The sequence below is a fragment of the Lepisma saccharinum genome, chromosome 14 (genome assembly GCF_977018435.1).
Source record: "Lepisma saccharinum chromosome 14, izLepSacc3.1, whole genome shotgun sequence".
In the NCBI taxonomy this organism is placed as follows: domain Eukaryota; kingdom Metazoa; phylum Arthropoda; class Insecta; order Zygentoma; family Lepismatidae; genus Lepisma; species Lepisma saccharinum.
In genome coordinates, this window is record NC_139242.1 from 44511604 (window position 1) to 44539111 (window position 27508).

At 37.8% G+C, this 27508-nt stretch overlaps 1 protein-coding gene across 3 annotated transcripts in view; it reads left to right on the forward strand.

Annotated features, from left to right (window-relative positions):
- Positions 1-15544, forward strand: part of LOC145998831 (structure-specific endonuclease subunit EME1-like) — a 42238-nt gene extending 26694 nt beyond the window's left edge. For all 3 annotated transcript variants that reach the window (XM_083135490.1, XM_083135489.1, XM_083135491.1), the window contains exons 9-11: positions 3053-3242; positions 6354-6410; positions 14785-15544. In XM_083135490.1, the coding sequence (XP_082991616.1) occupies positions 3053-3242; positions 6354-6410; positions 14785-14898 (361 nt within the window). In that variant the 3' untranslated portion in view covers positions 14899-15544. The remainder of the gene's footprint in view (positions 1-3052; positions 3243-6353; positions 6411-14784) is intronic.
- Positions 15545-27508: the final 11964 nt, after the last annotated feature.

Below are 27508 nucleotides of genomic sequence, written 5' to 3' on the forward strand. Positions count from 1 at the left end.
AGAGAGTACCCAGTTTCAGAAATATTATTGAAATATTTTAAACTACCCTAAATTTTGCAGGTTACATATTAAAAAAAAAATATATCCCTATCAATGACACAGCTTTTCATTTGTTAAACAAGAAAATATATAAATGTTTTCAAATCTGCAAGAACTCACTTTAAAAGGATAACTGGGTCTAATATTACAAATAGTTTTTATTGATTCGGATTGACAAAATGATAAAAACATGAAATTGTCCCCTCCGTGAGCATGTATGTCAACGGAGTTGACAAAATGTTTTCTTTTATTGTATTACTCCATGGAAACTTAAATTTTCAGGTGAATTCTGTACATAATGTTTATCACTCAAATCATAATAATTAATGATTATTTCCAAAATTTCTCACCAAGTGATCTCAACAAAGTCCGGATATCAGAACTCAATCCCAAAAATCTCATACAAAAGCAAGACAAGCACCTCCAACTGTCCCTTCCATTCCCTCCAAATTCCTGATGTGGGGTGGACAGTGTGCACACTGGATTTTTATAGGAACTTTTACCATTGTTCACGGAATGGACAGTTCCTCCTGGAACATTATATTTTGATATTTTTATCAACTAAGATTTTAAGATTTTCATAAAAATATTTTTTGATGTCCATTGGGGGTTCTAAGGCGATTACTTCATTAGTCATAACTATACCTTGGATTTTTAGGTTCTAAAAAGTGTGCTTTTAGGTTCCTAAAATAGGTTTGAAAAACCTTAAAATAGGATCTAAAAATCCTTAAATAGGCCCTAAATATATTAAGTTAGGCTCGAAAAATCATGAAGTAGGTTCCAAAAAACTTAAAATAGTTCAAAATTCCTGAAAAATGCTGATTAGGTATAGTCACCAGCAATGAAAATGGGACACCTATATACTGAAATACGTACTATCTTGCATAACGTTATGTGTGTTGCCTAACCCTACGGCAATGGCAGAACTTACCATTGGAAATTTGCTATTAAAATCCATTCTTCGCCGTATATTTAGGCAAAAATCTTTTTTCATATTATACACAGTCAAACTCTGCAATTTTGTCTGTGAAGATCATCTTATATGCTGAAAATAATATTTCAACAAAAACATAGTCAGTGGTGCAAACTTCAATGCTGAAATGTTAGTTAGCAAGGCGTGAATTCTACAAAGCACCAAAGTGACACAAAAGTGAGCAAGACCACACACATAAGACCACTTTGGATTGTATAAGTAACAGTGGCACCAGACATTGTATTTTGTTTAGAGCTTTGAAAAATCACCATGTATTGGAGAAGGGGAAATTGACAGAGTGTACGTTTCAAACACGTTTGTCATTGAATGTTTTCGTGACCAAACATAGGAAATGCCTGTGTGTGACATAAAAATCCTATAAAACTTTAAAAATATATAAAAACCTAGAAAAAGGCTTGATTTAGGTGCAGAAACCTAAAATAGGTTCTAACAAGCAAAATAGGTTTTTAGGCACTATAAAACTTCATCAGTTGTTGCATTTCATTTTTTTAACGAGACGCTGACATAACTTCATATTTCTTACATACCTGTAAAGGAAAAAAATAAGTTAAAAACCTAAAATCCGACGTCTAGTCATAACATATTAAAACTTAACTTGCCTAAAGGAAAATATATTAAAATCTACATCCATAAATTTTGAAGGCGGACAGTCCACGGAGTTGAAAATCTACATGTTCTGTGTAAAATTCTGAAAAGATGAAAAATTATTTGTGAAAGAAATAAAGCTGATGAATCTTGAAACTAATTACTAAATTAACTCATACTGAAAAAAAATGTAAAAATTTTTAAAACATTTTTTTGACTGCTGGACAAGGTTTTTTTTTTTAAAAAAAATTACCCACTTAGTGAGATTCAGATATGTCCAGGCCTAAAATGGACTGGTTTTTAAACGTAAAAGCGTACATTTTCTAAGTAAAATCCTCAGCCTACTTACGTCATATATTATTGCATAAAATTATACAACAAATCCCCAAGTTCAGCCCACCCAATGTTTTTCAAAAGTTGGCACCACTGCTTATGGACAAAAGAATAACAACAAAATGGTGGAATTTGCACTAAATTAGGGCTATTGGTAGATATATCAGATCTGTAAAATTATCCAGCACACCTGGATGCCTATATCTGCCAATATCAATAGTCACATTCCTAAATATTTTGCAATCATCTTGTATTTGATATGGGAAATGCCATCACTGTAGAAGATTCTCAGACATCTTTAACCCTTAGATGACTAAGCGTGTTTTGCCAGTAAACTCGCCAACGACGGAGGCATTTTCAGTGCAAATTTTAAACTTCCGCATGTTTTTAAATAAAATTGTATATCTCTGGAACTAAGAATGCTAGAGTTACAAATTATACCTCATTTTGTTCAGTACACATTGGGCTATAAGGCTATGCTATAAAAACCAAATTTTCCGTTATCGAGTAGAAGAAGAAGAAAGAAAGAAGAAAAACTTTTTTTTTTTTTTTACGAAATTTGAAATTCATCAGACCCCCACGCTAGCAACGCTGGAATAAAAAGGTACAAAACGGTACCTACATATTGTCTGATATGTTTTTCATTATCGTGGAAAAATTTGTGCACGTATTGCAGATACTTTCCGAAAAAAGAAAAAAAAATCAAATGTAAAGAAACATCGAACGTGATTTTCAAGGGCTACCCTCCCTCCCAAATATAACAAAAATGAAATTAATTAAACCTTACTAATTGCTAATTACATACCTCAAGACTCATGCAGCTCTCAAAACATATATATCCAAACATTATCTGAGGCACAGTATGCCCAAAGAGTCACATACTACGAGAAAAAGCTCCTTGTGACAATATGTCACAAGCCGGCATTGGCGCAAATACCTGCTGTGACAGTATGTCACATCCCGGCATTTAAGGGTTAAAGGGCATGGGGTACAGAAGCATCATGTAAGGATTTTTTTTTCTATCTTGTTGATTAGAGTTGCAATATTTAAAATAGCATTAGATGTATCACCATCATGGTTATTGTGTAACTTATTTTCCAGGCAGGCTAGACAGCAGCATGGCTTTGAATGGTATGCCCCTGGCGACTCCAAAAATTGTGTTAAAATAGATAAGAATGGAAACGGCCTCTCACGTTTGTGGCAGAGGCAGATTCAGCAGTTCAAAAGCATTGGTTTAGAGGTGGCACAGTCTGTTGCAAATGTTTATCCATCACCACAGGCTCTTCTGAAGGTACTTATTTATAATGTATATAGGTAAATTTAGGTTTATATGTAAATGCAAAATCAGGTGAATATGGCAAGTGTGGTAAAATATATTTTAGTCTTTGGGCAATAACACCCCTTTGGACAACATCCCATATGTTTCCTCTTTGATGGCATCTCTGAATAGTACTATTCTTTACAAAATAATACAATAAACTTTTTTTTTTATTCTTGGTAAAAATAAGATTTATTCTGTTATTTTGTAATATACTGCAGGTGTTTTAATAACATTGATAGTATGATGGCATTGATGGTCACACCCTTTTTCAAATAACCAGATAAATATTACCCTGTTAATTCCAAACAACAAAAAGCAAAACATTTTCGGAAGACTGCTGCACCACAACCTTCTTTTCTGTTACGGATGAAGGGAAGTTGCCACTGTTTAGCTTTTATCTTGGTTTCAATGTCAATCCCTGGTGGCATTGTGGTAATGCCTTGTAATCAAGGGGTCCCGGGTTTGATACTTGGTGGAGGCATATGGCACAGTGGTCATATCCTACTTTAAACTGTAGGTTCAGTGCCAAATAGCTTTTCTGTGCATAAAGTGGACTTAAAACAACTACAATTCAATCCATTGCTTAGTTTACCCAAGACTTATCCATGGTGACTAGACTTTAAAATGCCTTTAATATCATCATCATCCATTTGAGAAAACGGAACTTCATCACAGAATGGAGCTCAACTTTCTTCACAACATAATAGGTCAAGCTCAAAAAGACAGAAAAAAATGTCAAAACTACAGTTCTAATCTTTGGAATGTAAATAGGTAGGGATCATATTCTGTAAGAGATGTATTGAAAAATATAGTGAGCAATGAAACATAATGAAAGAAAAACTTTTTTGACACCGTTTGTAGGTTGTCACACAAAAACTTGTGTCAACTGAAGAAAGTTAATACTTCACAAGTAATAAATAGAATTGACAGAAGTTACCACTTCTTGTAATCATGCAAATCTATGGCCTTTTCTGAATAGTGTAGTGGCTAACGCTGTCACCTTGTATTTGTAAACCATTGCACAATGGTTTAAATTCCACTTTAAATTGTAGGTCCAGTCTCGATTAGCCTATCTGAAGATAAAGTGAACTTTGGAATAAACTTTTCTTGCAGTCTGAAAGTAACCTGAACTGAATTGTGCTCCTCTGCATGTGTTCAATTGGAACCATGCGAACCATGAGCCACTGCAGTTGTGACAATAGTGACAAATGTAAATTCATTAAAATTCTTCGCTAAATATTTACTGATTTGTGTTTATTTTTTCAGTATTGTATTTTCTATTGCAGTTCTTACAATGTTCTGCACTGCTGCAATCTTTTTTTGTGTAAGGTAGATTTACGACAAAAGCAACACACGACACATGTTGCTTGGGAAAGAGTCAATCATCAGCAACATTTCACACCGTAGTGGCATGACAGGCTGCACAAGCCTGCGTTTGATTGGTGAAATCCTTCAGCAATACATATCACATGTCACTTGTCGTTTCAGTGTGAAAATTCCATAATAAAAATTATCTTTGTCTGTGTAGTGTGTGTGTGTTTATGTGTTATATGAAGTACATGCCAAAAAAAGGGCCGATAATTTTTTACTTTGGACTGGCAACACTGACGAAGCTGCGTGTGCATGGAAGCATGCTTTAGTATTCTGTGCCTGCAACAGAGGTATATTTCTCAGTGTGGAGGTGCGTACGTGCGAGTAGCAGGAAGTTGAAATGGCTGCTGTAATAGAAAATCCTGCCAAATGCGAGATCAGGTCTGTGATTAGATTTCTCAACGGAAAAGGACTGAGTGCAGCTGATATTCATCGGGATTTTGTTTGCCATTTACGGATCAACAGTAATGAGTGAAGGAAAGGTAAGACAATAGTGCCGTGCTTTTCGGGAAGGATGTTCAAATGTTCATGATGATGAGCGGAGCGGCAGGCCTAGTGTTCAGACGGATGACCTTGTGCAACGTGTTGATGAGAAAGTGCGATCCAATCGCCGTTTCACCATTATTGATGTAGGCAAGGAGTTTCCTGAAATGTCTGATAAAACATTGCACCGAATTGTAACAGACAATCTGGGTTATCACAAACTGTGTGCGAGGTGGGTGCCAAAAATGTTGACAAACACTCACAAAGATAAAAGAATGAAATCAGCATGTGATTTTTTTGGCTCGCTGGGAGAAGGATGGGGAAGACCTGTTTTCTCACATAGTGACTGGAGACGAAACCTGGATATTGTACGTCACTGGTGAGTCGAAGCAGCAATCCATGCAAAGGTGTCAGTTTGGTTCACCGAAACCGAAGAAATTCAAGCAAACACCATCACAACGCAAAATCATGGCAACCGTCTTTTGGGACCAAAAAGGCGTAATCCTCGTGGAATTCCTGGAACTGGGACGAACCATCACAGCAGATATGTATTGCCAAACACTGTCTAATCTGCGACGTGCCATCCAAAACCAGCGAAGAGGAATTTTATAGTCTGGAATTCTGCTTATTCATGACAACGCCTGTTTCAATGATAGTGAAGTTCTCAAGACATCAGTTCTCAACTGGCTGAGATCCCAGGCGGCAGATTTCTACGCAGAGGGTCTACGTAAATTTGTTCCACGGTACCAAATATGCTTGGAGCGTCATGGTGACTATGTAGAAAAATAGCCAGGGTATGCATTTGTATAGCATCAAAATAAATATTTTCTCACTTGATTTTATTCTCTGTAATAACCAATCGGCCCTTTTTTTTTTTACATGCCCCTCGTGTAATAATATTTTCCCCTTTTTTGGGCAAAAATGATATGTATTCACATCATTTAAATAGTCACCTAATACTGAGTTGAAGTTAACTTTGCTACCCAGAATCCATCTGAATGCAAAAAGAAACTTTGCTCTTTATTTACACATCCTTTAAGAATCAGATAGAATTTTGTCAAATTACAAAGAAAGTTTGAAATAACATGATAAAGTAACCTATAATTTGAGGGGAGAATAAGACAAAAAATTGTCCTTGTTACCAAATAAGACTTGCTGTTGGTGTTATTTATTTGAATATTTTTGAAAATGTTTGTGTACTTTTCATGTTCTTCTTCTCCATTCTAGGCCTATGCACAATGTTCATCTGTTAGAGAAGCTGAACGACTGTTGAAGGACATCCCGGTAAGTAAACTCAAGATTTTATTTAACGTTGTCATGACTAGAATTAGTCTGTATGCATGTAAAATGCCTTCGTTACCCTTCTCAAACTGTTTATCAAATTCAAGACTCTTACTTATGTTGATTGATTGATTGATTTTGTGTTTTAAGTCCATTTTATGCACATTAAGGCTAATTGGGACTGGACCTACAGTTTAAAGTGGGATCCAAACCACCATGTGCCTCCATCGGGTATCGAACCTGAGACCCCTTGATTACCAGGCAACGACGCTACCACTGTGCAATTGGACAGGTCTCTTACTTATGTGCAGCTACATTCCTCCTCCATTTTTTTGTGCCCTAACTGCATGTGATATACCAGTTACTGACACCAAGAAAGATTATAAACCTCATCCTTTTTTTATTCTGAGCTTATTTTTTGCCCCCTGGTAAGATACATCAGTGCACATTGCACAGTGATTCAGATCCAGCTTTAAACCGAAGGCCCAGTCTACAGTGCGATAGTGAAGGATGCTCTGAAGGAAGATCTAGAGAGCATTGACTGGAATCCTTTGATGCACTACGAAAACATTGACGACAAGGTGCGTTTCTCTACGGAGAAATTGATTAAAGTGTTTGGTAAACGCGCCCCCCTGAAAACAGTTCGTGCAACAAAACAAAAAGTACCCTGGATTACAGATAATGTTAAATTAATTATGAGGTTACGCGACAACATGCTGTTAAAATTTAAACGAACAAATAATCCTGACCATTGGAATGAATATAAGAGATTGTATAACTTCGCTACTTCAGTCGTAAGACAAGAAAAAAAGGCATATTTTGAATACATCATTAATTCATCCAATGATTCGAAACACATTTGGCAACACCTGCGAAGCTTGGGATATGACAGGAAAAACAAAACGGAGAGCCTTCCACCCACACTAAATGACGCAAACAAACTGAACTACCATTTTGTAAACGTATGCTCCAAAATGTAAATTAATCAAGAGCTAGTCTCGCAGCAATGTGAGAAATGTTACGCCAGCAGTTTCGACCACAGTGCAGAGGCTTCAGTTTCTGCGAGGTGGATGGTTCTCGCGTCAGGAAAGCGATATACGAAATCCAATCAAATTCATCTGGATCCGATGACATATCAATAAAAATGTTAAAGCTCTGTATTCATCATATCCTCCCACCGCTCACGCACATAATCAACTACTCACTCTCCACGGGCAGTTTCCCTGATTCTTGGAAGGAGGTAACGGTAATTCCCATCCCTAAAAAACAGAACCCGGTTTCTGTGAATGACCTGCGGCCCATCAGCATTCTGCCGGTGCTTTCAAAAATCATCGAAAAAATTGCAAACGATCAAATTGGAAAGCATATTGACAAACTTCATATCCTTCCCCGGCAGCAATCCTGTTTTCGCCCTCACCATAGCACACAAACGGCGCTCTTAAAAGTAACCAACGACATTTTTAACTCGATGGATCAATCTAACGTAACGCTACTGGTGTTTGCTCGACATTAGCAAGGCCTTTGACACTATACCGCATAAGCTCCTTCTGGCCAAGCTTCATTATTACAAATTCTCGCCGACTGCACTTAAATGGTTCGAATCTTATCTTAGCGGAAGAAAACAGCGGGTTAAGACAGGGGAGCTATCTTTTCCACTTCACGTACGAGGTGGGGTGCCTCAGGGCTCGATCCTTGGTCCGCTGCTATTCACGCTCTCTGCCGCTGATTTAGTCAAGTCTGTGAAAATTTGCAACGTTCACTGTTATGCTGACGACACTCAAATGTATATATCCACACGTATATCAAAATTGCAGGACGCGGTCGCACTTTTAAACCAAGATTTGAAGAACATAAGCGATTGGTGCGCTTCAAATGAGTTAGTAATAAATTCAAACAAATCAATATTTACAATTATCGGAACAGGCAGTCTCTTGAAACATATTGACATCAATGAATGGGAAATAATTCTTCACACACAGCGTATTAAATTTTCTGAAAGAGTAAAAAACCTAGGACTGATCATGAACCAGCGGCTCGATTGGTCTGAGCACGTGATACAACAATGTGGCAAGGCGTATTCGATATTAAAAAGCCTCTATCTTCTGGTAGATTTCCCCTCTCCTAAGATAAAATTAAACCTAGTGCAGTCTCGTATCTTTCCCCTATTTGACTATTGTGATGTCGTTTATGGGCTAAGAATAACAAAAAAGCTTGCAATAAACAGAAAGTTCAAAATGCATGCATTAGATATGTATATAGAACAAAAAAGTGTGAACATATTCTCCCTGTGCTTAATGAGCACGGAATCCTCTCCATGGCACGACGGAGAAAACTGCACTTGTTTTGTACACTGCACAACATAATTAATAGCAAAAACCCAAACTACCTCTTTTCGAAATTAAACTTCAGAAGCAAAATTCATTCGCATTCAACCAGAAATGCTACCAGTTTCAGCTTACCTCGTTGTAGAACTTCAGCTTATCAGGCCTCTTTCAGCTACGCAGCACCGAAAGCCTGGAATGCATTACCAAATCTAACCAAAAACCAAAATTTCAGACGTTTTCGCGATATGATCCGTGAATCACTGATAAACGATCAGAAGTAGGGTAAATCAACTTATGAATAATGATAAATACTGTGAGTTGCCAGAATTTTTTTTTCTTACTATCAACTTTCTCGACTTCAGTTACTTTATTATCTAATTCACTGCTAATATTGTTCCAATGTATATGATTTTATTCCTATTGTATTTTATTGTACTTTCTTATCAATTTCTTTGTAATCTGAATTTCATTTTAATTTTTATTTTTTATCTGTTCTATTGTATGAGATTTTATTCCATTTGTATTTTATTGTACTTTCTTGTTCATTTTCTTTGTAATCTTGAATTTTACTTTATTTTAATTTTAATCTACTTTTTGGGGTTAGGTGGTAGACCAGCAACAGCTGAACCTCGCCCAGCAATAAAGTCAATTCAATTCAATTCAATTAGCCTATCTGTGCATAAAGTGGACTGAAAACAGCAACTTAAAAACAAGCTTTTTTTTCCCCACTCAAGGAATAACTGTTGTCATCCTGCTGTTGGAACACATTTATTTTTTAAAATTACAATTTAATATATATATATATATATATATATATATATATATATATATATATATATGAAACAGGAATACGATCAGAAAAGGTGCCAGAAGGGTGGATAAATACAACGCAGGTGATGGGAAGGGCCTATACAGGGTGTTTCTAAAGGTCGTTTACAATGCTTGGGAGGTGATTCCTCACACGAAAACAAGCAAAAAGTGTGAGTTCCATTTTTACGACTGAGGCCTCGTTTCCGAGATAGGAGCCTCGCAAAAGGTGACAAAGTGAACGTCACACCTAACTGGGACGAATACTATCACAGATAGAGAGGCGGTTCCAAGGGAATCATAAAGGAATCGTATGTGCTCAGTCCGGAAGTCACTATGAAAAGTTCACTGCACGCATGCGCAATGGAGTCCTCAAAGGAATTGGGGATTTCCAGCAAGAACAATGCATGAAAAGGGTATGTAACGCAGCAAGAAGGACCGTGACAATGAGAAATGCGTTAAAGACAACACATCCCGACCTCAAACATCAAAACATGAGCACGGAACACAAAATCCGAAAAGTTGAGCACGGTTGCATACCCCAGTTACACGCGAGGAATGAACGAATCATGTCATGTGGCATACGAGACACATATTACTCCACCAGGAGGGAAAGAAAAACTCAATATCAGATGATTGCGACAACGTGTATTTTTACACGCAACAACTACGTAATATCCCCCCCCCCCACACACACACACAACAAACAACAAAAGCTACAATGTCTTACGCTCAGACAGTGCGTGTCACTGTACACCAACTGAAGATGTCACTTTCACCACACAAAGGGATTGGGGAGCAATACCAAGAGTGTTTTCACTAGGATTTGCTGAGGGCAATAATCACAGACGGTTTTCAAAATGTCTGCCGTTCACTTCTACGCAGAGATGACAGCGACGAATCAAGAATTGTCGAGTACGAGCAAACAAGCCAGGTGTATCTGCTACCGTCGCGTCGGCGACGTTGATGCGAGCTGATGTGACAGGTGTGTCGTATACGAGTGTTTTCATTTCTCCCAAGAAGAAAAAAAACGAGAGGGTTGGGGTCTGGCGACCTCGGTGGCCAAGTCACAGGCTCATCCCTATGAATGAACCTATTGCGAAACACGTCATGCAGGAAATGTCGTACATTACGATCGAAATGAGCTGGTGCCCCATTGTGTTGGTACCACATTTCTTGCTGCAGTGCCAAAGGTACAGTCTCCAACAGTTCAGGCAGAACCTCACTAAGAAATGCATGATACGTGCGACCATTCAGGCGAGCAGGGAGAATGTATGGTCCAATTAAATAATCATGTACTATCCCGCACCACACATTCACTGAAAACCTGTGCTGGTGATGGGCCACAAAAGTGCATGTGGGTTGTCAAAGTCCCAGACATGACTGTTTCTACTATTGAGGATATCCTGGTGAAAATGGCTTCATCTGTCCACAATACCTTTGCCCCGAAGTGAGGGTTTGTGTTCAGCTGATGCAACAACCATTGGCAAAACTCCATACGAGGGCGACAGTCACGAGGTAACAGTTCTTGTACTTAAAAGGTTGAATTCCTTCCTCTGACAACACTCGCCAAACATTCCCATGAGACGTGTTTCGTGCCCGAGCGAGCACGCGCGTACTGGTGCCAGGACGTTCTGCGACCGCTGTTAACACATCTTCTGCAAACTGATGTGTGCGTACACTTCGGGGTCTTCCAACTTCTTGCCGTGGTGGTAACACTGACCCTGTTTCACGCAGTCGACTGTCCACTACCTGAAGGAAGGCGTGAGACGGTAAACGTCTATGTGGAAAGCGTTCTCCATAAAGACGCCTTGCCTCACGGCTATTACCACGTGCCTCCCCATACATGAGATGCATGTCTGCTAGCTGCTGGGTCGTATACGCAGCCATCTGTGTAATAGGGAGCTGGAACTGCAAAGTATCGTTTTTGTTTAACACTGGCACACTGCACAAATTGGCCGTATCACCCGTACGAACACCACAGACCAATTGTTGCGATACTTGACTTGCCCACTCCACCACGTCAACTTCTTTCAATACAACATACTAGTACTCTTCAATCCGTATGACAACCTAGAGCGAACTGCTGGTCATATCCCAGGACCTGCAACACGACTGGGACGACTGCTGGAGAGAACCAACCCTTCGAGCTCCTCTCGCGGGTACAGCAGTCATGAAGGTCAAACGTAGACTACGAGAGCCAGACTTGCCTGCGCAGCGCTTCCAAAACTGGTCTCTTTTACGTCACAGTAATCCTTTTCGAACACTCTTGGTATTGCTCCCCACCCCCTTTGTGTGGTGAAAGTGACATCTTCAGTTGGTGTACAGTAACACGCACTGTCTGAGCGTAAGACATTGTAGCTTTTGTTGTTTGTTGTGTGTGTGTGGGGGGGGGGGATATTACGTAGTTGTCGCGTGTAAAAATACACGTTGTCGCAATCATCTGATATTGTGTTTTTCTTTCCCTCCTCCTGGTGGAGTAATATGTGTCTCGTATGCCACATGACATGATTCGTTCATTCCTCGCGTGTAACTGGGGTATGCAACCGTGCTCAACTTTTCGGATTTTGTGTTCCGTGCTCATGTTTTGATGTTTGAGGTCGGGATGTGTTGTCTTTAACGCATTTCTCATTGTCACGGTCCTTCTTGCTGCGTTACATACCCTTTTCATGCATTGTTCTTGCTGGAAATCCCCAATTCCTTTGAGGACTCCATTGCGCATGCGTGCAGTGAACTTTTCATAGTGACTTCCGGACTGAGCACATACGATTCCTTTATGATTCCCTTGGAACCGCCTCTCTATCTGTGATAGTATTCGTCCCAGTTAGGTGTGACGTTCACTTTGTCACCTTTTGCGAGGCTCCTATCTCGGAAACGAGGCCTCAGTCGTAAAAATGGAACTCACACTTTTTGCTTGTTTTCGTGTGAGGAATCACCTCCCAAGCGTTGTAAACGACCTTTAGAAACACCCTGTATAGCAGGCATGCACGCCACTATACTTCCCCGGACTCAACCTAGCCAACCAGTAAACCTTTCCTCTCCTCCCCAAAACTACCCACCCATCTTACAGTAAACACTGGTTAAAGTACTTTTTGTTATTTGTCAACTGTTTCTGGAAACACTGATCGCTATGTCAGTATTCTGTGGCTCTACTCCATGTGACGCCAATCTTTCTTTCTTCTACCTTGAAAATGCGACAGATCGTGAAATATAGAATTATTTCTCTACGTGTGGTAAGTGTTTACTGTCTCCTTCATCATTGGTGTGTGTATATATATATATATATATATATATATATATATATATATATATATGGCATTAATGAATTAAATGATATTTTGGAGTAATTGCTGAGAGCAGGTAACTGTACATAAGCATTTAAGGATGCAAGTAGAATATAATATGCCACATACATAATTTGATTTCATTTGATTTATTTTACTTTGCTTTTTCTGCCACTTTTGGCTATTTTGCGAAGATGGGGATAAGTGATGATATGATGAAATTGATGAATAGACACTCACAAACATCCATACCCAGGCCAGGATTCGAACCCAGGACCCCTGGCCACATACATGAAAATTAGGTCATACTAGTTGAGTCATCCTCATGTGTTGAACCTTTCATTTATCCTGTATCCATAACTGCCACACATACTGAAAAGTCCATACAGCCAGAAAGTGTTTACTAGCACTGAATTGTCCTATTTTGTCTGCACCCACATAGATTAAATTATATGTTAGTCTATTAAACTTCCCACAACTATGTTTGAAGTAATTAAAGCAGTATTGCATAACAAACATGGGAAAGTATAATGTCACTGTCAGAAATTACAAAATGTTATCTGCAATTTTATCCAAGGATTTTATCATGTTGGTACATTAACAGTTGGGCTGAAAAGTTCGTAGGCTTACATAGTAAAAAATATTTTTTTGACAACATTCGATTTTATTATTCAATATAGTTGCCTTTGAGGGCGATACAACGATTATAGCGGTCATACAATTTTTCGATGCCATTTTTATAGTACGATTTCTCTTTAGCCTCAAAATAGGCCTCAGTTTCAGCGATTACCTCTTCATCAGTGCTAAATTTCTTTCCAGCGAGCATTCTTTTAAGGTCTGCAAACAGGAAAAAGTCACTGGGGGCCAGATCTGGAGAATATGGTGGATGGGGAAGCAATTCGTAGTCTAATTCATATAATTTTGCCATCGTTTTCATTGATTTGTGACACGGTGCATTGTCTTGATGAAACAGCACTTTTTTCTTCTTCAAATGGGGCCGTTTTTTCGTGATTTCATCCTTTAAACGCTCCAACAACGCTATGTAATAATCTCAGCTATCTCGATCAACTTCACTTTATGATCATTTAAAATTATTTTGTGGACTTTTTTGATGTTTTCGTCCATAACAGCCTCTTTGGGGCATCCACTGCGTGCATCGTCTTCGATGCTCATTTCGCCTCGTTTAAATTTAGCAAACCACTTCTCAACGGTTGATTTTCCTGGTGCAGAGTCCGAATAATGTTTATCAAGCCAAGCCTTGGCTTCAACAGTATTTTTTTTCGCCAAAAAGCAATGCTTTATTAACACACGAAATTCTTTTTTATCCATTTTTTCACAATAACAAAAGCTGCTTCACTCACAATGCTATATCTCACGAACTAATTATCCGGCAGCTGTGAAATTTATACACGTATCTTTTGAAGGTTAGTACTAAGTAAAAATCACATGGATTTAATTCTAGTAACGCCATCTATGAGTCAGCCTACGAACTTTTCAGCCCAACTGTTAGGTATTCCCGGAAATATCAGCCTGTTGGATTAATGCAAGTTTAGAAACAAAAATGACAACTTGTTTTCAAATGCTTATTCAAAGCTTTGCAATGCTGAGAGAATCCTTACTTGAGGCAATCGTGCCAGAATGTTCAAACATCTGGGATGCCAGGAACTTGTGTGAAACAGATTTTATTCTCGGAATTGCAACCCCCTTCTGTCCTTTTTTCAGTGTTGTTCCTGGTTCAAACTGCAAATTTCCTTTGTGACCTTTAAATTCCCTGTGTTGTTGGAAAGTATGTTTTAATCCCTCCCTTAACAAGAGTTCTAACCTAGGACCCCTCTGGCTTCATAATTAGAGCCTCATCCTTGGGTTTATTCCTTTCTGTTAATACAAATCCTGCATGTGGAAAGAATACCTGAACCAACAAGCCCTTGGTCATGCTTAGTAATTTTGACCTATATTTGGCAGGTAAGGAGAGCAGCCGGTCCACTTACAACAAATCGAAGAGTAGGACCAGAACTTAGTAAGAAGCTATATATCTTCTTCACAAGCTGTGATGGAAACACACCATTGTATCACTGAAAGGTACAGAACTGCATAAAGAGAATTGAACGGTATCCGTTCATAGTGTACATACTAATGTATGAACTTTATATTTTGCCTTTTGACCCCAAAGGTTGAGTTTTGAACTTATTCTTAATTTTTGAAGGCACTTTGCAAACAGATTAAGGACCGTAAAGTATTTATGGTATGTGCCATGTTCCAGTTTTCTGCAAACACTTGAATACATAATTGAAATAGATTCTACAGTATTTCAACTTTCTATGAACAAAATAAAGAAGCATAGTTCATTTTTGCAACTAGAGCAAGCCAGAGTAGATTTTCAACTTATACTGATTGTTTTGTTACTAATGTATTAATTATTGACTGACGACCAATTATAAAGTATTGTCTACCTCTATGGCTCTAAACACTATACAATTATTTTCAAGTTCACACTATTGTTGTTTTGCAAATATCTTAACATAATAGGAAGGTTGATATGTGTTAGTCACTTCTGAACAGATCTATATCAATGATTTTTAATAGCTTAAAGCTGTTTTTGTAAGAACTATATATATTCTCTGCTCTTAACAGATTTATTCTTAAACATAAAAATGTCATAAATCAATATTTGTTCCAATAAAATGTAGTCAAGAGTTTTTTTCAGTTTGTATGAATCACTATTACAGGTTGTCCTTGAATAAGTTTTTTTAAATGACAAAAAAATAATGTGACAATAAATTTTATATTAGTACAATTGTTTTTTCTTCATGCACCTATTCCCCCATGAACTTCCAAACATTGATTTATCATGTTCTTTTAATAAAAAAATATGCTATGTTAAAGTTCTGTAATACATACAAACCACATTGTAAATTCTTATATGTATGTTGTGTGTGCATCAGATACTAGATTCTTGTTTTGATTAAAAGTGTGCCAAATTGGGTACTAAGAATTTTGCCACTGAAGGTTCCAGGCAGGGTTGTTGAAGGTGCAGGAACTTATAAATTCTAATGGGTTCTGCAACAGGATCAAAACCTTTTTTCTCACACAATTTAAATTTGGTCCAAGTTGCATAGTGTTTCATTTCAATATGGGACTTGAACCGGATTTAAATTGATTTGGAATAAAGGTTCCTGGACCTTATTTAAATTGATCCAGAAAAAAATGTTCCTCGACGGTATTTAAATTCATTCCGAAAAAAGGTTCCTGGTCCAAATTGAAATACTTAAAGCATGAATAGGTTCTCTACAGTCTAGAACCCATTTATACTTGCCAATTTTCTCTCTAGGACGGGAATTGAATTTATAAAAATTCCTGGACCTTTAACAACCTTGGGATTGTTACAAGTCCAGGAATCCATACATTCTAATGGGTTCTGTAACAGGACCAGAACATTTTTTTCTCGAACAATTTAAATTTGGTCCAAGTTGTGTATTGTTTCATTTCAATACGGAACTTGGACTCTATTTAAACTAATCGGTGAAAAGGTTCCTGGACCATATTTAAATTGATCTGGAAAAATGTTCCTGGACCGTATTTAAATTCATCCAGAAAAATAGGTTCCTGGACTGTTTTTAAATTGATCCAGAAAAAAGGTTCCTGGACTGATTCGAAATTCTTTACAGTTAAGAAGGTTCTTTACGGTCTAGAACACATTTACGCTCACTGATTTTCTCTCCTGAACCAGAATTGAATTTATTTAAAATTCCTGGACTTTTAACAACCCTGGTTCCAGATTTGAGTCCTCATCTGTGTTTTTGTGTTAATTCGTGAATGCCCCTTTATGAATTTAATCTAATCATCATTCATTCTGACAATCGCGATTAGCCAAGAGTGACAGAAAAGCAACATAAAATTAAAAAAGTACAATGCAAAATACAAGTGGATTTTGTGCTTTTCAGACAGTAATTATAAAACAAAAACATTTCATGGTAAATACTGTCAAAAAAGGACAGTAAGTTCTTATGGTTAAGACTCATCAAGATTCAGTATCTTTTGCGAATCAGTTCTGTATTCGTATTTTTGTCATGTAGAATCACTATTCTACCACTTTCTGGCCAATTGAGTCAGTGAGGATGAGGGATCATTAAATGAAATTGATGAAGGGCCACTTACAAGGAATTTCATGCCAGGGCTCAAATCTGTCAATCACTCAACATGCTCTGCCACAAAGCTGGGGACTCGTTATGGGTCATGCCTTCTTGGGACAATTGAATTACAGAGTTCCATTCCGAGATCCCACAATAGGTAAAAAGAAAGGTAAAGCTATCCCCTGTGCATTGTGCTGTGCCATGCAGGCAAATAGGAGGTTTCAAGGGCAGAGCCCCACACATTCTCGATCTTGGCCATTTTGGAGATGAAGTTATCAGCACCATGCTCCAGCTGCATTTACCCCCCAGGTACTGATTGGTTTGAGGCTGGCTGAGCCCAGGAGTCGCTTTATATACGGGGAGAAAAATTCCGACCTTAAATCACCCACCCACCCAGACCAGGAATCAAACCTGGGTCTCCCATGTCAGATGCCATACCGACTAGACCACCATGACTCTAGGACCATCCAGGTGTTGTTTTGTAATTTTTTAATATGCTGTAAGAAGTGAAAGGCCATTTAACTTCTATTTGGAGAAAGTAGACAACTTTATGTACCTAGGCACAATGATGATAATTATAAATAAAAAGTATATAAACACAAATTCTATACAGTGGATATTTTCACTACAACATGAAATATGTTTTAAATCCATTCATTATATTCATAATGATAAAGAAATGAGATGTGCAAAATATCTCAGTGATATTTGTTTTCGTTCTTGAGAAAATGCCTTCAAACCTCTGAAGTGGGATCATCCTCTGATTGGCCTGACATTATCTATTATTAGGGAGACAAATTTATGGTAAATAAAAACTGAGGAGAGTGGCAAATAAAATGTTAGATCAGCGGTATATACCACTGGTGAAAAAAAAATTGGCACACACTTTTTCATCATGAGAGGAAACAACATACAAAAGAGCTATAAATTGATAACTACTTCATTTTTATATACTGTACACATACACAAGTATTTAGCTGTCCAACCAAAAAGAAAACATCAAAACAAAATCACTTCATTTCTAAATTGCATATCTCAAGTGATTTATTCATTGTATGTATTTAAAGGATATCCTTGCTGTCCAACAAATAAAATAATCACTACTGCACATACACAAACACATGTTGAAAATCACATGATGATAAACAAAATTCATTCATGACTGAACACAAGTGGCACTATTGTTTCCCTTGATGTGCGGGAACAGACTAATCTTATCGCTGCTACAGCTAGCAAGTTCAATGAAACTGGAAGTTCATTAGACATTCGGAGGAAGAAAGGAATGCAGCTTGACAGGGAGCGAAGTTTTCGAACTGAGATTATGTGCATGGGAAATCCCAATTTGCAGCGTCTTCCTGATGTGATCGAAGATAAAACGTTCTTCAGCTGCAAGTGGTAGGAAACTTTAGCCAAACGTTTCATTACAAATCGACAGTTTGCACCCACAACCTCGATTGCCGGTTGCTCGAGGTGCTCGAGATGGGCTTATAATAATTGAGACATGAATGAGAACAGACCCTACGAGAGAGACCTCTGGAAAATCGAAGAGAGACTGAGACTTAGCGTCCAAGATTGTCGATCTCGTTCAAGACCTTGGTACAAATTGAAAAAATTATGTAAACCGAATTTACTTTACTCTGCAACTTCCTCAGATAAGTCATTAATTTTGTGTATAATAACTCCACTGCCAGACCATTCATGGTAATTGTGAACCTGCTGCTTGGTTTGCATATGTAACCAGGATAATATCCAGTTTTCGAGGGCTCATAGTGTCAAAACGAGGTGTCAACTGCACAGATGACAAGATCACATAATTTCACATCTCTCGCTTCATGGTAGGCAACCCATATTGCTGGAGGGCAAAGTCTTCAGTCGCCTGATGTCATGTGTGCTGCTTCCAATGTCCTCTGTTTACACAGCGCATGTGGTTCCAACATGATGGCGTACCAGCACACGTTTTCCATGCCGACAACATCTCAATCAAACATACGGAGACAGGTGGATAGGTCGCAGTGGACCAACTCCTTGGCCACTACGTTCTCCGGATCTAACTCCTCTTGACTTTTTCATATGGGGCCTCATGAAGAGTCTTGTTTATGAGACTCCTGTAGTGTCAGAGGAAGACCTGGTTGTACGAGTTGTGGCTGCAGCAGACACGATTCAGCACACACCAGGTATTTTTGAACGTGTGCATGCGAACATCCTTCGGAGGTACACTGTTTGCAATGAACTTCAGGGTCGCCACATCGAGCAGCTCTTGTAGTGACGCAGGTAAAGCGGGAGATGTGAAATTATGTGATCTTGTCATCTGTGTAGTACCAAAACGGTACATTTCCGGACATGGGTTCCTTATCAAAATTTGATCTACTAAGTCCCCTCTACAACCCCTAGAAGTGTGTAATAGGAATTCTGAATCACTCTGTATATTTTGAGACGAGACTGTCTATGAGACATGAGACCAAGAATGAGGGAGGCATTTATGACTTGAAATAAGAGTGAGGCTGCCATGTCTCGTTCGTCTTGATACATCCCTAGTGGTGAGGTTGTGAACTGTTCAATCTGCATTCAGGTAATAAGATGATGCGGCTATTTCACAGTACAAAATTGAAAATATATCTTACCATTTCAGTATGCAATATAGTGTTATACATATTATTTCCTTGTAATCATTATGCATAAACTAAGTATTAAAATTTACTTATCTGCACAAAATATTTGATTAGAATTTATAATGACTGTACACACAAAGAAAACACAAAGTGAAATTGCCTTATGGAAAAGAAAGTAAAAGAGATTTTATAAATAAAGTGAAAAATATGAAAACCAGAATACTGTACTTTTATCTCATGTTATCTACATGTTATGGTAAATTTAGATACATATAAGTTTAAAATTTATTTTTTAAAATTTTTGTCAGTAACCACTTTTAGAAGCAATATTTTTCATATGACTTTATGAGAACACACACATGCATGTAGCAGGGATATTGAATACAAGAATGATCATTACAAAGAATAGTTTCTGCCACTGTTGCTCCTTCCATTATTGCATTATTTAAATCTGAACAGGTTGTAAAACTGCTGCACACATTGTCTCTCCATAGGCTACACAGTAAACTATACACTTGAAGAACAGACGACAAACCAGCTACTACCAGATAGATGACATATCAGCATGGCAGGTTGTGTTTTGAGCTTAACACTGGCCTTGCAACTTTGGAAGTCTCGTTTCTGCCTTAAATTGAATGCAGAGAAATGCCAGAACTTGCAATGGTTATTTTTCTAAATTGTTCTAAGTAAAATTTAATGGAAATGTCCCATTGCCCATGCTAATTCCACACTCGTTTTTTTTGTGTAAATTCACTTACAACAAATAATAATGAAAGGTTGTAATCAAGAAATAAAACCTTCTTTAGTTTATGTGTGTGTGATTTATACAATGCCTGCGATAAAAAAAGAAAACTTCAACTACTAGCCATGTGTCGTTTTGTTTTGACTAACTGTGGAGAACCATGCATTTATCCATAAGGCTTGGATCTTTATGGATGTTTAGCGAGAGAACACTAGATTAAGATTTAACAATGTTTGTAAAAACACAATGCAGTAACTAATAACACATTACATTTTGCTGCTGTAAATACAATGCACATAAACACATCTCATATGGTACAGGTTACGCCATTGTCCAGCTCGAGAGTATGCGAGTCATGGAATCCACAAAACTGAATAGTCCTGCCATCTGTTGGGCAACAAATTAACTTAAACATGAGACTATACATATTCCCCTCTCTTGGTCAAACTAAGTTTGACCAACTAAAATTCACTTTTCTCCATTCTTATTGCACTGAGGGAGGGGAGCTAGTTCCTGAATTGACCTCTTATAGGTTCCTGAACAGGTATGCACTGTGACCTCTCGCACCAAGGTGTGTCTTCCTGGTTGAACGTTGATGACTATTCCCAGTCTCCATGACAGAGGAGGTTAATGATCGTCTTTGATGACGACTATCAAACCTGGTTTAAATTTTTCTTGTAATTTGTCCACTTGGAACATTGCTGAAGACATTTAAATACTCCTTGCACCATCACTGCCATCTGAAAAGTTGAATTCCTGGAAGGTCAGTGAGTTCTGGCTCGGGAAAGAAAGTTACATTTGAACCAATGAGAAAATTTCCAGGTGTGAGATCACTTAAGTCATCTGGGTTGTCTGAGAGAACAGTCAAAGGCCTTGAATGTGTGCTTGCTTCGATTTGAGTGAGTTTAATTTCCTACCACCATCACTAGATGATGTTTCAGCTTCATGGAGTGAATTTGACTTTCCCAAATTCCTCCAAAATGTGGTTGGTTAGGTAGAATGAAATGCCACTGGAAGGATTCAGCATTCGCATAGTCATGAATATTCTGTATGAATTCTTGTAAGGAAAATAAGCTATGTAGCTCTTTCAGTTTGTTCCTTGCCTGATGCAATTTTTGCCATTGTTACTGTAGGGATTAGTGAACTTGCCTCTAGAAGCTGTAAAGCATGAATGTTGACAAAGTCCAGGGCCTTTAGGACATAAAAAAAGGGGGTGGCCCCCGGAAGATGCCTGCATCCACCTGCATACATTTGAGGGTATGTAGTTATGTTCTGGTACCTAAAAAGACCAGAACGTCTTTTCCATGGAATATCGGTTCCCCTGTTTTCATTTCCTCGTGACTTTATTTGGTTCAAAGAATACATATAGATCCAGTCCTACAGGTTACAATGCAATCCACAGGATCTGGTACTGGGGTTGTTCAGTAACCCTGAACAACCCCAGTTTACAAAGTTTGTTAATATGATGCTTGTTTTGTGGTTATTTTCTTGGGTATGTAGTGTGTGTTTCAGTAAGTATGTTTGACTGAGATAGTGTTAGGAGTTGAGTGGGTAAATGTGACCTTGTGTGTACGTGTTCTCATGTTGTATTGTTGTTTGGTGTGTTTATGTGTGTGTAGTTTTGTTTATGTGCAATTCTGTGAAGGGAGAATGAAGATTATTTGATTAATGGTAATGAAAGCAAGGAGAAGAAGTTAATCAAGTGAGAGGGTTAAGAGTTTGGATTTTGGCTTAAGTATGAAGTGTGATAATAGTGACAGATATAGGGGGAATATATGTTGTGTGAGTTTCATGAGGTAGCAGGGATGGCATATTGAGAGAGCGTCAATACTGACTATTCTTGAAACTCCAGGGGAGGTTTATCCTGGGATTCGTCAGGATAGCAAGGTTATGAGAGAAGAAGGTGATAGAAGAATAGTATTTAATAGAAGTGAGTAAGTTAAGAGTTCTAGATGTGTGTGTGTAATTCTGTCTTGGTTTTTGTGAGATTCATTTGGCATGTTTCTTTTCCTTACTGGGTTCAAATCCTAATTGTCTCAGGTTCGAATCATTTGGATGTAATATTTAGGTGATTCTCTCAGAAGCCTTGGTGGTCTGATGCATCTTCTCGCAGCTTCCTCCTGGCGTCCATTTGAGATGGTATGAGAACCTCCTCCAGAAGCTCCCAGCGGTTGCTCCGGATCTTTCGCTTGAGGTCGTTCTTCTCTTTACACTGGGTCATCTTCGTGAGGACTGGGAGCACGGATTTGCAGATATGACACTCTTCCTCGGCTTACTGAATGACACGGTCATATATTTTTTTAAAAAGGAATAATGAAAATGGTTTTAAGTCTTTACATCATAAGTTACGAGAAATTCAAGTTTAAAATTTTATATGTTGTAAAATTACTGGCACAATAATTTGTTCACTTTTGAAAATATAAGGAAAATTACCAAAATCAAGTGTTAACGAACGATGTATTTAAACAAATTAAACAACTGAGTTTTCAAGTTCATACATAAATTCAGTACACATTCATATATATACTGCTGGACAAAAAAAACCGGACACCTTAATATTTGACATCTGAATTGCAATTACTTATGAATTACGCTCTCAGTTAAGTACTGAACAATTGAACATTCATTATTGAACATTTTCCACAGTTTTCCGTTTATTATTTATCTATTTATTTATTTATTTACTCGTATTTACTTATTTGGAACACTTATTAGGCTCAAAATTAATTTCATGCAATTTTGTTTTAATTTATTGATTTTCAATTCCTGTTGATGTTATTTTGTTTAATGTCTAGAGAGGCATGAATTTTGGTTCATAGTAACCATAGTAACATATATTATTGACATTGTCATTGCTGGTATTTTTCTTGCAAGTGTATTGTAAGTTTGCTGCTAGCTTGAAAATGAGACGTGAAGAGGTAGTAAAAGCAGTAGCTCTTCGCGATGATGGTCGTAGTGTACACTATATTGCTAGGGTGCTAAATATAGCACGAAGTACTATCCATGAAGGTCTCAGACGGTATGACGCAACCGGTTCCTATGGTAGAAGACCGGGTTCTGGTCAGAAACGATGCACAACAGCACGGGAAGATCGTTTAATGCATATCATAGTCTTAAGAGACCGTCGTACGACTTCAAATATTGTGGCACAGCATTTGAGAAATGTTCATAGAACTGTGGTTTCTTCACGAACAGTTCGTAGAAGACTGAATGAAAGTGGTTTATCATCTCGGAGGCCGGCTGCAGGTCCCAGGTTGTTAGCACGTCACCGGAAGCGAAGACTGGAATTTTCTACAAAACACTTACGTTGGAATGTGGAGCAGTGGGAAAAGGTTTTATTCTCTGATGAGTCAGAATTCAACCTACGTTCATCAGACGGGCTTGAACATGTGTATAGAAGACCTAATGAGCGTTATGCACAATGTTGTTTCGTTGAAATAACACCCTTTGGAGGTGGTGGTGTCATTGTCTGGGGAGGTATCTCTTTACAAGGACGTACAGAGTTGGTTCTTGTAGATAATGAGGCAATGGCAGCTTGCAGGTATATTACAGAATGTGTGGCAGATCATGTAGTACCATATGCACCATTCATAGGCCCGGACTTTGTTTTTATGCATGACAATGTGCGTCCTCACGTTGCGAATATTGTCACGGAATACTTGGACGAAGTTGCGATTACGCGATTAGAATGGCCACCACAAAGTCCGGACCTAAATCCGATAGAGCACGTCTGGGATCAACTGAAACGACATATCAGAAACCGCGCAATAGTTCCAGAAACAATTGAAGAGCTAAGACGTGCTATTCAAGAAGAATGGGAGCAATTGGACCAAGAAGTGATTGCCAACCTTATTCGAAGTATGCCACGGCGGTTACAAGCTGTAATTGATGGCAGGGGAGGTAACACCCGCTATTAGACCCCACCAGTATCAGTTAACAATATTAAAAAAAATATATTGCTAAGATTTTTTTTGGTAGTTTTCTGTAACTTTCGTTTATGTTCTAATTTAACTTATTAACAATAAATTTTAATTTGCTTTCTGTTGAATATATTCAGGATTTCTTATTTCCAATAATTTCTGCAACATTTACTTAGCCTTCGAATCAGAATTTATGCGTTATCACAAAAAATGCAAGTGTCCGTTTTTTTTTGTCCAGCAGTATATATATAATGAAGCATAAATATTGCATTACGTTAACTTTTTCACATATTACACGTTTGTCTTCACATTTATCGCTTCAAGTCAATTTAATACCATGTATAATTGCTTCCGATCTTGCGTAGATTTTAACGAGAAAATCGGCACAAAACGCTCGATTATGAACAGTAGAATCCAAGACGAATTATGTGTATTTATACGTTCAACAGACTTTCCACATTCAGAGTGCTCACTTTATGTATATTAACAAACTAGGCCTTTCATTTATGTAGCTACATATATATTCACAATACTTATCTGTTGGCTCGTTATGAAGATAAGATGGCTGCCATTTTAACGTCCTATGGACCGGTCACTTTTTAATGTCCTATTCACTTTTTAGGTTCTTCACGGCCTTTCTGAAGATCGAAAAACCGTTACTGCTCTTTTTGTGACATTTTTGTCACCTTTCCTGGACAAATCTTGTTGTTTTACATAAAATATTTCCTATTTAGGTCTCCGAAATATTTGGTGACTCCATTCTAGTCGTCCGTGATCTTATAGATGAAGAAGTGTCTCCAAACTCACACTGTTACAACTTTAAGCACAGAATACAAACTTGCGAATACTTTTCAAATGACAATTATGAATTGTAGAGATATTATGCATGAAAACGCTTGTAAAATAAATTAGATACAATAAAATATATATTACAATATTCTATCACATGTTTACGTATTTTCTTTTTACCTTTTTCAGTTATTTTAAGTTTTACAATTTTGGTGGGAAAAAGGTTATTTTCGCACAAGTCAGATGTTTCCCTTTATGTGAGTTGGCTATGTTTCACAATTTTATGACTTTAGGATTACTTCACAGCTTTAGGATTACTCTTCAAGGCGCTCATTTTAACAAATCGTAACTTTATCGTCGAAATTCTGCCAAAACTTATCTTAAATGGTTTGTACATGCTAGTAATACATACTAAATACATGTTCGTATCCATATACTTATGAATGAGCACGTAAAACCGGTTGAAACCAAACATATGTGCGATTTTGCATAAATTGGCAATTTACGGTAAGCACTTTCTTGATACGTCACAAACCAAATTACATCGCTGAGATATATAAAATATTTTAAATATGTGCAGTTTACATACGTACTTCAATTAAAACAAAGCCAAAGTGATGTAAATTAAATTTATACAAATATAAACTACCAAATACGAACTCAAATCGTAAATTTCAAGTAATAAAATTATTTTATTTTTCACATTATGATGGTAGTCATTATGATACCGTCATACAGATGTCTTAGCCTTTCGGATCGCTGTAACTGTAGCTGTGGTTGTGGCTGCAGAGTATGTCTATTTTGCACTTGAACCAGAGGAGAATTATGAGATTGGAGTTTGAGTAGTCCCCTCCTACTCAATTGTGGGCAGTGCCATTAAAGAGAAGAAATGTTCCTGTTCAGACAAACCTCTGCCTTACATGCCTTTTCATTCATAATAGCTACTAATGGGTTTACCTGTTTTTGCCAAACTTCCCCCCCAATTTTTTTTTTTACAGGTACCTCTCATAGAGCACTCTTCATTCTGTAAATATCATTATTTTATTAGCCCCCCACCCCGAGATATTAGGGCCCAGATTTTGAAAAAAATAAAAAAACTATTATTTTTCAAAGAGCTATAACTCAAAGAGAAAACCAATATTCAGAGCTCAAATGAACAGTGGAAAACCGTTGTGTGGAGTGATGAATCACAGTACACAATGTGACGATCCAATGGTAGGGTGTGGGTGTGGCAAATGCCTGGTGAACAACATATACCATCCTGTATAGTGCCGACAGTGAAATTCGGGGGTGGCGGGGTTACAGTGTGGTCATGTTCCTCCTGGAGGGGGTCTGGCCCCCTTGTTGCTTTACGTGGCAATGACACGGCACAAGTGTACGTTAACGTTTTAATCGCTTTCATGCTGCCTACTATCGAAGACCAGTTCGGGAATGACCATTGTGTCTTTCAACACAACCGAGCACCGGCCCATACTGCAGGGCTTGTAGGGGAGTGATTTGATGACAACAATGTTGCGCTAATGGACTGGCCTGCACAGAGTACTGATTTGAATCCCACAGAACATCTCAGGGATGTTTTGGAACGCCGACTTTGTGCTAGACCACAAAGACCCACATCGATACCTCTTCTCATTTTTGCGCTCCACGAGGAATGGGCTGCCATTCCCCAGGGAACCTTGCGCCACCTGATTGATAGTATGTCTGCGAGAGTGAAGGCTGTCATCAAGGTTAAGGGTGGGCCAACACCGTATTGACTGCCAGTGTTCCCGATAGAGAATGGCCCAAACTTGTACTTCATTTTCGGGTGGGTGTCCAAATACTTCTGATCACATGGAGTATATATGTAGCTCTCTGATGTTACATTACTACCCTGCTAAAGAAAATCCTAAACTTTGATTTTTCTTCAAAATTGAACATCAGTTTTGGCCGTAAATTTCAGCCATTTTCATTAGTGATAATGAAGACAGGTGCAGAATATAAAAATTTAGCTTAAAATGTACTGAAAACAATGTTTTTTACCCCAATTTTCTATAATTTTTCTTAGCTGAGTTATAAATATTGTAACTGTCTGCAAAGGCCAGAAATGTCCCAAGAATGCCGTAAGTCATGAAACAAAAATGGTCGTCATTTTCAAACAAAGTCACAAGTTTTAGAAAAATTATGCCTGTTTTGAACTATCCTTGCATAGGAGTTACAAGAAGAAAATAATGGACATTTTAGAAAATGATCGAGAAACCAATTATTGTTTTTTTGGACCATTTGGTATGGATTGACCCTTATGTATTTTATATATTGTCAATACAAATTGAGTCATTTATTTAATGTGTCACATGGAATATAATAAAAATGCTGAAATATATATGAAAATAAAACTTGAGTAAATAATAATGCTAATGGATGAAGCCAACCTTCTTATTTCACTGAAGCATTTCTTGTTTTAGGATTTTCAGTAGTCATTTGTATTCATGTTTCATTTCTAGCAGTAATATCTTTCCC